Genomic DNA, 11,826 nt, shown 5'->3' with positions numbered 1-11,826 from the left:
ACATTATGATAAGTGAAATATGCCAGATGCAGGAAGACAAATACTACATGATCTCACTTATATACAGAATCTATAAAAGCCAAACCCAGAAAAATAACAATGGTCACCAAGTGCTTGGGTGTGGGAAGAAAAAGGGCAGTGTTGGCAAAGGGTGCAAACTTTGAGTTCTAAGTTGAAGTTCTAGACATCTAATGTACAACATGATGCATATTGTTAATATAGGTACTTGAAGTTTGTTGCACTGGGTCTAACTTTAAAAATGGCCACCTAACACTGCCACCTAGTGGTCACTGCAGTTTAAAACACAATGACAAAATAATCACTCCACTTCCAAGACAAGCAAAAGTGGCTTTATAAAAATGACATTGTTGGCCCGGTGCGGTGGCTTATGCCTATAATCTCAGCACTTTGGGAGGCCAAGGCAGGTGGATCACCTCATGTCAGGAGCTCAAGACCAGTCTGACCAACATGGTGAAACTGTCTCTACTAAAAATACAAACATTAGCCAGACGTGGTGGTTCACGCCTGCAGTCCCAGCTACTTGGAAGGCTGAAAGGCAGAGTTTGCAGTGAGCCAAGATCACACCACTGCACTCCAGCCTGGGCAACAGAGTGAGACTCGGTCTCAAAAAAAAAGAAAAAAAAAAGTTAAAAACAGCTTTCTAACAATGCCCATGAAAAACAATGTAAAATATATGCCCCATTAACAAAACCACAATAAATAAAAGACCTAGATATTCTAATACACCTTATTAAAATATTTGACAGTCCACTTATCTTTACATGTTCTGCATTCTTGAGTATTCTAAATGATTCAGTTTAATCAAGCTAATCTCAGATGGGACTGAAAAAAAAATTCATGCTGAAATATAAAGGGACTAATAACCTCCACATTACTATTCCCATTCATGGGTTTTTTCCTAACTTTTCAGGTTATGTTCCTTTTTATAAATTTTAGAAAATGCGAGGTTTTTTATTTTTCTTATCCCAAATGAATCTCTACCCATTAGCATTTCACCTTCTTGACCCTCATTCCCACTGATTTCTCTCTTTTCTCCACATTATTTTCTGTACCTTGGTGCCTGTATGTTGTTTTTTCAATAATAAGGGCCTTTCCCACTTCAGAGAGGAGTGCTGCCTCAAATGCAAGCTGGTCTAGCCTCCCTACACACCTGGGACTGTCCAGAGGGACAATCCCAGAATACAATAGGGAGATCAAGGATAAAAGAGGTTCCTTAGCTCATTCAATAAAGACAAGCCAAACTTCCTGTTAGCAACCTAGATGGAGGCCGGGCGCGGTGGCTCACGCCTGTAATCCCAACACTTTGGGATGCCCAGGCAGGCGGATCACCTTAGGTGAGGAGTTCGAGACCAGCCTGACCAACAGGGCAAAACCTGTCTCTACTAAAATACCAAAAAAAAAAAAAAAAAAAAAAAAAATTAGCCAGGGATGGTGCACATCTAGTAATCCCAGCTACTTGGGAGGGTGAAGCACAAGAATCACTTGAACCTGGGAGGTGGAGGTTGCAGTGAGCGAAGATGCAAGATGGTGCCACTGCACCCCGGCCTGGGTGAGAGCGAGATTCTGTCTCAAAACAAACAAAACAAGCCTAGGTGGAGGAAACAGCCACTGCCTTCAGACTCTATCACCTAGCAGTGGAATGACATGGATGCCTTGGTGAAACACTGAATACAGTAATGACATGAACATACACATGTTAACAGAACAGGGGAGAAAAGACCTAGCAACATCTTGCCTCTCCAACATAAAAGAGCAGCTCCTTTGGATGTATAATGCTCGGAAAACACACAAATTCTATGATGAAGGTTTTTAAACATTCCAATTCAACAATCCAATTTGCAAAGGATTATAGTTGAATAAAGAGTATACTTGGTTCATGCCTGCTCCGTCTTCATTGCTAGATATGTGTGCAGTGTGGTGGCTGTCTTTTCTACATTGAGAGAAAGGTATATTAGTCCATTCTCATGCTTCTATAAAGAACTGCCCAATACAGGGTAATTTATAAAGTTCATTTCACACCACAGTTCCACAGGGCTGGGGAGGCCTCAGGAAACTTAAAATCATGATGGAGGGAAAGCAAACAAGTCCTTCACATGCTGACAGGAAGAAGTGCCAAGCAAAAGGGGGGAAAGCCCCTTATAAAACCATCAGATCTTGTGAGAACTGTCACGAGAAGAGCAGCATGGGTATAACCGCGCCCATGATTCATTTACCTCCCACCAGGTCCCTCCCATGACACAGGATTACGGGAACCCCAATTCAAGATGAGATTTGGGTGGGTACACAGCCAAATCGTATTGTTCTGCCCCTGGCCCCTCCCAAATCTCATGTCCTCACATTTCAAAATACAATCAGGCCCTTCCAACAGTCCCCTTAAGCCTTAACCAACTCCAGCATTAACTCAGAAGTCTGAGTCCAAAGTCTCATCTGACACAAGGCAGCAAGACCCTTCTACCTATGAGCCTGTAAAGTCAAAGGCAAGTTAGTTACTTCCTATATACAATGTGGGTAAAGGCATTGGGTAAATACACCTGTTGCAAATGGGAGAAACTGGCCAAAACAAATGGGCTACAGGACTGATGCAAGTCCAAAATCCAGCAAGGCAGCCAAATCTTAAAGCTCCGAATGATCTCCTTTGACTCCATGTCTCACCTCCAGGGCATTCTGATGCAAGAGGTGGGCTCCCACAGCTTTGGGCAGCTCCACCCCTGTGGCTTTGCAGGGGTTGTCTGCAGCTTCTCCAGGCACACAGTGCAAGCCATAGGTGGATCTACCATTCTGGGGTCTGGAGGACGGTGGCCCTCTTCTCCCAGTTCCACTAGGCAGTGCCCCAGTGGGGACTCTGGGGGCTGTAACCACACATTTCCCTCTCGCACTGCCCAAGCAAAGATTCTCCATGAGAGCACCACCCCTGTAGAAAACGTATGCCTGGACATCCGTGTATTTCCATACATCCTCTGAAATCTAGGTGGAGGTTCCCAAACTTCAATTCTTGACTTCTGTGTACCCGCAAGCCCAACACCACGTGTAAGCCAGCAAGGCCTGGGGCTTGCACCCTCTGAAGCAACGGCCTCAACTGTACATTGGCCCCTTTTAGCCACAGATGGGACGCAGGGCACCAAGTCCCGAGACTGCACAAAGCAGCAAGGTCCTAGGCCTGGCTGAGGAAACAATTTTTTCCTCCTAGGCCCCTGGGCCTATGATAGGGGGGGCTGCCATGAAGACTTCTGACATGCCTGGAGACATTTTCCCCATTGCCTTGGTGATTATCATTTGGCTCCTCCTTACGCAAATTTCTGCAACCAGCTGGATTTTCTCCTTAGAAAATTGGTTTTTTCTTTTCTATTGCACTGTCAGGCTTCAAATTTTCTGAACTTTTACGCTCTGCTTCTCTTTTAAACGTAAAGTGCCAATTCCAAACCATATTTTTGTGAATACATAAAACTGAATGCTTTTAACAGCACCTAAATCACCTCTTGAACCCTTTGCTGCTTGGAGATTTCTTATACCATATACCCTAAATCATCTCTCTAAAATTCAACGTTCCACAGATCTCTAGAGCCATGGCAAAATGCTGCCAGTCTCTTTGCTAAAACATAGGAAGAGTCACATTCGGTTTCCAACACATTGCTCCTCTCCATCTGAGACCACCTCAGCCTGGACTTCGTTGTCCATATCTCTATCAGCATGTTGGTCAAAGCCATTCAACAAGTCTCTTAAGAAGCTCCAAACTTTCCCACATCTTCCTTTCTTCTTCTGAGCCCTCCAAACTGTTCCAATCTCTGCCTGTTACTCAGTTCCAAAGTCACGTCCACATTTTCGGGTATCTTGACAGCAGTCCCCCACTATCTGGTACCTCGTTTGACGGAAAATGGAGCCAGTTGATGGCTGCACAGAAGCACGCACACACACGTAGCAGGTATGTTGATGGTACCAATGATTCAGTCCCTCAATTCTTCTGTCGTCCTCTGCTCGGCATACCCATTTCTTTGTCAACTGGCTGTTAGTTCTACCAACAGAGGACACTAGAGGGAGACTGCAAACTGAAGAGGAGGAGGCACTGACTGCTTCCCGTCTGCTTCTCACAGCTTAATTCCAACAATGCTCCTTCACCCTGGCAAAGGCAGTTCCCTCCCATAGCTGCAGCTGAACTGAGTTAGCAGTTTTGCAGTTTTTCCAACATATGCAAATTAGGTACACTGTGCCAGCCCCAGCCACTACCCCTCATGGACCTTTTCTCTAAACCTAGAAATACCACCACCAACCAGCAGGTGGCCCCTCCTCAGACGTCTGACTCAATTACATAGGGACCCTTCTGTAAGTTGCAATAATTCAAACTTACACCCTTTGTTCCTTCAGCCCTGGGGAAACTGCTGTTGTCACCCTTACAATACCTTAGAGTAGTTCTCAAACTGTGATCCTAGGACCAGCAACACTGGCATTTCCTGGGAACTTGTTAAGACATTCAGGTTCTTAAGCATCCCAGCCTATTGAGTAAGTAACTCTGATGGTGTCACCAGGAATCTGTGTTTAATGAGCCCTGACGCATGCTGAAGTTTGAGAACCACTGCCCACTGACTTGGAGTTCTTATTTCACTCACTCAGCTGCCTCCTTAACATTTACAGTTGACAATTCTATGTTACCGGTTTCAATAACATGTGTAACACTCTAACATAGTTGCTACTGGAGTAAAGAGATCAGATGGCTTCAGTGAATTCTATCAAATGCTTTAAAAAGTATTAAATATTTCTCAAGCTCTTCCACAAAACAAATGGAAACATTTCCTAACTCATTTTGAGGCAAACACTACCCTGATATCAAAGCCAGACAGACTTTCTAAGAATGAAAACTACCAGCTAATATCCTTTATGAATATAGATGCAAACATCAAAAAATTCTAGTACACTGAATCCAGCAGCATATTAAAGTTATTATTCACTATGAACAAGTGGGGTCTATCTCAATAATGTAAGGGTGAGTCAACATATGAAAATCAATGTAATACACTACATTAATAGAATGGGGGGGGAAATCACATGAACACACATCTGCTGCCAAAAAAAAAAAAAAAAAAAAAGCGTTTGACAAAATTCAACACTCTTTCATGATAGAAACACTGAACTTCCTATTTCAAACTAGTACTAGAGGGGAACTTCCCACATGATAAAATGTGTCTACGAAAACTTCACAACTAATACACTCATTGGTGAATAACTGAAAGCTTTCCCTCTATGATCATGAATAAGACAAGGATGCTTGCTTTTGACACTGCTATACAACAATGTACTGGAAGTTCTAACCAGAAAATTAGGCAAGAAAAATAAATCCAAAGACATTCAAATTAGAATAGAAGCAGTAAAATTATCTCTATTTGCAGATGACGTGACCTAATGCATAGAAAGTCCTCAAGAATACACACACACACACACACACAACTGGAGTAAAGAAATTCAACAAAATGGTAGGAAACAAGATCAACACACAAGAATCAGTTATATTTCTATACACTAGCAATGAACAACCTGAAAATGAAATCTAGAAAATAATTCAATTTTCAATAGCATCAAAAAGGAAAAAATACTCAGGAATAAATTTAAGCTAGGAGGAACAAGACTTGTACACTAAAAACTACAACTCATTACTGAAAGAAATTAGAGGCATAAATGGAAAGACATCTCACGTTCATGTGCAGGAAGGCTTAATACTGTTAAGACGATCGTACTACCCAAAGTGATCTATAGTCAATACAATCCCTATCAAAATCCCTTTTTTTTTTTTCTTCTTTTTTTGGTGGTGGGGGAGGAGGACAGCACGCAGGGAAGAATGGAAAAGCCAAAACTAAAATTCATAAGGAATCACAAGGGATACTGAATAGCCAAAACAATACTGAAAACAAAGGTGGAAGACTCATACCTCCTAATTTCAACAATTACCACATAAAAGCTATGGTAATTAAAGTCGTGGTGCTGGGCATAAGGATAGGCATATTGACCAATGGGATAGAATAAAAAATCCAGAAACAAATCCATATATCTATCTATGGTCACCTTTTTAGACGAGGTGCTAAGACCATTCAATGGAGAAAGTATAGTCTCTTCAACGCGGTACTGAGATTACAAATACCCAGACACAGAAGAATGAAGCCAGACTCCTACCTGACATCTTATACAAAAACCCACTCATGATGAGTTAAAGAACTAAATACATAAGAACTAAAACGTAAAACTATAGGAGGAACACACAATCTTCATGACCCTGGATTTGGTAATGTATTTATTCTTAGCCATGACACCAAAAGCACAAGCAACAACAGAAAAAAATTGCTAAACTTGATTGCATCAAAAACTACAACCTTGTACATGAAAGGGTACCATCAACAAAGTGAAAAGACAACCCACATAATGTGAAAAAATACTGCAAACCATGTATCTGATAATCATGTATCTGATAGAAATAATATCCAGAATACATGAACTATGTTTATAATGCAACAACAGAATTGGAAAACAGAGAAAAGGACTCAAATAAATTTATCCAAAGACAATATACAAATGGCAAACACACACATGAAAAGATGCCCAACTTGGTTAGGCATTAAGAGAAATGCAAATCAAAACCACAATGAGGGGCCGGGTGGGGTGGCACACGCCTGTAATCCCAGCACTTTGGGAGGCCAAGGTGGGCGGATCACCTGGTCAGGAGTTTGAAACCAGCCCAGCCAACATGGTGAAACCCTGTCTCTACTAAAAATACAAAAATTAGCCAGGCGTGGTGGTGAGTGCCTAATCCCAGCTAGTCAAGAGGCTGAGGCAGGAGAATTGCTTGAACCCAGGAGGTGGAAGTGGCAGTCACTCCAGCCTGGGTGACAGAGCAAGACTCCGTCTCAAAACACACACACACACACACAGAGATCATTTCAAACCCACTAGATGGCTATAACCAACAAAACAGAAAATAACAAGTGTTAATAAGGATATAGAGATTGGAGCCTTCCTACACTGCTGATGGAAACTGAAGTGTGCAACTGCTGCACGGAACAGTTCGCTGGTTTTTCAAACAGTAAAGTTACTACAGAACCCAGCAATCTAACTCCCAACTATATACCTATGATGAATTCAAAACATGTTTGCACAAAAACTTGTACACAAATGTTCACCACAGGATTATTCATAATAGCCAAAAGGAGGGAGAAAGTTCAAATGCCCATCACCTGATAAATGAATTTTTAAAACGTGTATATATATACAATGGAGTATTATTCAGCCTTAAAAAGGAATAAAATTTGGACATACTATAACATGAATGAACCTTGAAAACATGTGAAAGAAGCCAGACACAAAAGGTCATATACTGCACGACTCCATTCATATGAAATGTTCGAAACAGGCAAATTTCGAGAGACAAAGTAGATTAACGGTTGCCAGGGGAGGGGAAAGGGAGGATTGAGAGTGAATGCTAAAGGGCACAGGATTTCTTTTTGGGAAAAGTAAAGTTCAGGCATAACCTTGTGAATATATTTAAAACATAGAATTGTACACTTTAGAATGGTTGAAATGGTAAATCTTTTCGAAACTTAAAACTAATTTTAAAAAATGATGTTTGTCATGCTGGGATATTTGTTAAAATGGGTAAAGTAACTGCAATTGTGATAAGCAATGATAAAAAAGATGCCATGAGAGCATTTATTTCAAATGGTGGTAAAATATACATATAAAGTTATCCTTTTAATCATTTTTAAGGATACAGTCCAGTGGCATTAAGTACACTTTCACACTTTTGTACAGCCTACCATTACCATCTCAGAACTTTTCTTACCTTGCAAAATGAAACTTTGTACCCATTAAATAACAGCTTCCTACTTCTCCCTCCCCATGATGAGCACTACTCTGCTTTCTGAATGTAACTACTCTAGGCATATCATTAAGTGACACAATACAGTATTTGTCTTTTTGTGATTGTCTTGTTTCACTTAGCATAATCTGTTAAATGCTCATCCATTTTGCACCATATGTCAGAATTTCCTTCCTTTTCAAGGCTGAATAATAGTTTGTTGTATGGATATACCTATTTTGTTTATCCATTCATCATCAGTCAATGGGCACTTAGGTTCTTTTTTCCATCTTTTGGCTGTTATGAATGCTGTGAACATGGATATACGCATTTCTGTTCTGTCCCTGTTTTTTAAAAATAAAAATACAGATGGTCTCCAACTTCATGACAGTATAAAAGTGATACACATTCAGTAGAAACCATACTTCAAATTTTTATTTTTTTCCCAGGCTAGCAATATGTGGTATGATACTCTCTCATGACACTAAGCAGTGGCAAGTGAGCTGCAGCTCCCAATTACTATGCAATCAGGAGGGTAACCAACCAATACTCTACCATGCTGATAATGAAAGTGCTGAAGCTTCTAAGCTGTATCAAATGCATTTGCAACATATGATATTTTCAACTTACAATGGGCTTATCAGGATTGGAACCCCATCGGTAAGTCAAGGAGCATCTGTAGTTATGATGTTTTTGAAGGGAGACTTTGAAGGAATTTTGTTAAAAATAAAATTTTTTTGAAAATACAAACTTTTTGCATCAGCTGAAAGATTACAACTCAGTTTAACTGAAACCCAGCCAACAGAGAACACAAAAGAGCAATGATACTATTTGCTTTAAAAAAAAGACACAAAAGACATAAAAGTATCCACTGTAAATTTATTATGCATTAAGAAGCTTAACCTAAAAACCAATAGCATAGTAAAAAGATATGTTATCTCTGTTCATAGCAGAACAGGTTTCAAAATATATTTTCTTTTAAATGTATTCAGTCAGTACACAATCCTTTATAAAAGTTGTATATATTTTTTCTGTCAATACCTTCATTACATTTATAAATACAAGATTTACACAGCACCCCATCAGAAAAAAATTAAAACCCTTTACAAATATCTACATATATTTCATACCTATAAAACTTTCAAAGGAGTGCTCTGTTAAAGGTGGGCCCTAGTTAATGGTCCATTTACCGGTGCAGCAAAATACATATAAATCTGTAAAGTTTTCTTTGTCCATAAAACATCTCAAAAAACAGCAAGACACTTATCATGAAACTCAGCTGCATAAAACCTTATTTTAGAAAGCAACTTAATGTGCATATTCCCATGCGATTCGAAAGTCAAACAGATTGAAATAAAGATGAATTAAAAACAAATGCATACTACAACAGAGCAGTTAAGGCAGGAGTGTAATGGATGAGAAGTAGGACATGGGAGACATAGGAAGAAGCAAATCATAATGATGCCTATGAATCTGAACTTGGATATAAACTTCACTTGTATCCAGTTATTAACTCTCATCCTACTTAGGAATTTCCAAATTGTTACTAACTTTCTTAGAAGCAGCCTACAATTTCTGTGTTGTCACCAGAATGCTTGAGTTGTTTTTTTCTTCTGTAAAATCACCTCGGACCAAACCAGGACACTAGGTCCAGGAATCTGCGTTGTGAGTTTTACATGATTTAAGTTTGTAATAAAAATTTCTTTCATCTAGTAAAGGTAATCACTATTCAATATTATTTATGTCCAGAAGTGTATATATGCTGAGTTTCATTCTAGCCAAGAATAGGAAGTAGAATAAAAGGAGACTAGGTTTTTATTTGACCTTTGAACAAAGACAACAGATCCCTGATACTGAGTGACTCTTAAGAGTGGCCACTCATCAACACCTATGGGCTGATTCAGAGAAACAGCAAGGTAGAAATTAAGAAGACATTCTTTACCTGAAATCTTGCCAGAGATGGCAGTCCCACTATAGTTCTGTACCTTTTGCTGAAAAGGGCATGGAAAGACTGCTGTCACTTAGTCTACAGTCTTACAGGAAAGCCATCCTTTCTACCAGAGAGATCACTTTTTCTATTTGAGTTTCACCTTGAGAGTTGCACATTATTTGCAGGGAAGTATTTCAAATCTTATCTTATTCTAATGTATAAACAGGAAAAAAAAATGTAAGAGGAAAAAAAAAAAAAACAGGAGGAGGAAGAGCAGAACGATGGTGGTGGTATTTATCAAACTTGGCCCTGAAGGATGCCGCTAGCATCTCCCATCCAGCACCATGAAGTCACCAGGGGTGTGGCTCCCTCCATGGCTCTCAGAGATGGCGTATGCAGAATCCCACCTTCTGCCGAGTTTACAACTCAGTGCACTGATTCCCAGGCTCCTCAAATGAAGAGAGCTCCCAAATGCTGCTATCTTGCAGCAGTGGTTCAATGTCCTCATCACTGCCCCGTTCTGGGGTGTTAGTCAGGCTGCCGCTGCTGCTGTTACTGTGTTTTTGAACTCCACTGGCTTTACTGTATTCAGGAATGAATAAGGCAACCAGAAAAGACACAAGGACTATACATGCCCCAAATAAAAATGGTGGGCCTGGGATGACAGCTCCCTGATGGATGTGGAAAACAAATGGAGACCAAGAATACAGTTAGTCTTTTAACTCGAAATTATTCCTAGATTACCCAAAAAAACACACCACCAGAAAGTGAATCATATTCTCATAAGCAAATGTTTCATTAAATGTCAAGGCAAACTCCACTAGAGCTTGGTGTTTGGAATATGAAAAAGGGCAACTAATTAACTGCTTTCTGTACCACTTCTAAATAGCTTCAGCAAAACTGTAAGCTTTTAAGCAACAGCTGTTAACCTATAATCCCATCCTATGACTTCAGATCATGCACCTTTGTACGTTAACATTAATTCCAGCTTTATATAGATATCTATACTAAATATGGCTTAGAGGGAACAAGGGAAGAAATTTCAAATAAATAGCACAAAAAGTACCTTAGCTCAATTTTTAGCTGGATTTTTAGGTCATTTCAAATTTTAACTGGTCTGGGCTTAGCCAGAGAATAGCATAGTGATTGTGTAGGTGAAAACAGAATCTGAACAAAGTTAAGACGTATCTTTTACATAAGATATTAATTAAATCACTAAAATGACCCCTCCCTGATCCTGAGAAGCAATGAACACAATACTTATTGCTGTCAAATAAAATATAGTAACATACAAGTAAGAATGCTCTCCAAATTTAAGGTCACAGGATTTTGCTATAATCATACATAACTGTTGTTACAAAACTAGACTTACGACCAAATTACCTGCAGGGGAACGTTGTTAGAATTCAATTTCGGGCCCAACTCAGTGAGTTCCACATGGAACATGTAGAATATGAAGCCATACAGTGCTGGCCCCAGGCCATTGCATAGTCCTCTTATTCCAGTTATGATCCCCTGGGCAACTCCTAAATCAGAACAAAGAAAAGAATGCCAGTCTTCTCGGAAAGGCATCACAAGATTTGGAGCTGAACAGTACTTTCTCACAACCAAGATATACTAATTTGGCAAGACTGAGGAGAAAGCATGCTAATGAAAGTAGATTAGGAAGACTTCATCCATTATAAAATAAAATCCAAAACTTTAATATCCTCCCATTTCAGGCAATTTCCACTTTTCTGTCAACTGAGATTTCCCTGCTCTGGTCATTTCTGGTGCTTTCACAACAAAAACCTGCTCTTCACCTCTGGCAGCCCTGGTCTCAGGAATACAGATCAGTCCCCACTAGGCAGACTTCATCTTCCCAGGTGTATTCCAGGCCTGTCTCCCTAGAGACCTACACTGAAAAACCCAGAAGTGCCAAATGCTTTCTAACATAGCAAGTAAAAAGTGAGCTTGAACTGTATGAAATGAATGTTTCTGTAAATCAAAAATGGTAGTATATAATTCAGCCTAATACAATGTGTTCCAAAACTTTTATATGCTG

General features: G+C 39.8%; 1 protein-coding gene across 2 annotated transcripts in view; it reads right to left on the bottom strand.

Moving 5' to 3' along the window:
- Window positions 1–8,711: 8,711 nt before the first annotated feature.
- The window catches only part of MFSD14B (major facilitator superfamily domain containing 14B), a 76,999-nt gene continuing 73,884 nt past the window's right edge, over window positions 8,712–11,826 (bottom strand). For both annotated transcript variants that reach the window (XM_025359825.1, XM_025359826.1), the window contains 2 exons: window positions 11,166–11,308; window positions 8,712–10,453 (listed from right to left, as the gene is read on the bottom strand). In XM_025359825.1, coding sequence (XP_025215610.1) covers window positions 10,202–10,453; window positions 11,166–11,308 — 395 coding nt within the window. In that variant the 3' untranslated portion in view covers window positions 8,712–10,201. The remainder of the gene's footprint in view (window positions 10,454–11,165; window positions 11,309–11,826) is intronic.

This window comes from Theropithecus gelada, chromosome 15, assembly GCF_003255815.1.
Source record: "Theropithecus gelada isolate Dixy chromosome 15, Tgel_1.0, whole genome shotgun sequence".
Taxonomy (NCBI): domain Eukaryota; kingdom Metazoa; phylum Chordata; class Mammalia; order Primates; family Cercopithecidae; genus Theropithecus; species Theropithecus gelada.
The sequence above is the reverse complement of the archived record's forward strand: the minus strand, read 5'-3'. Positions and strand labels throughout refer to the sequence as shown.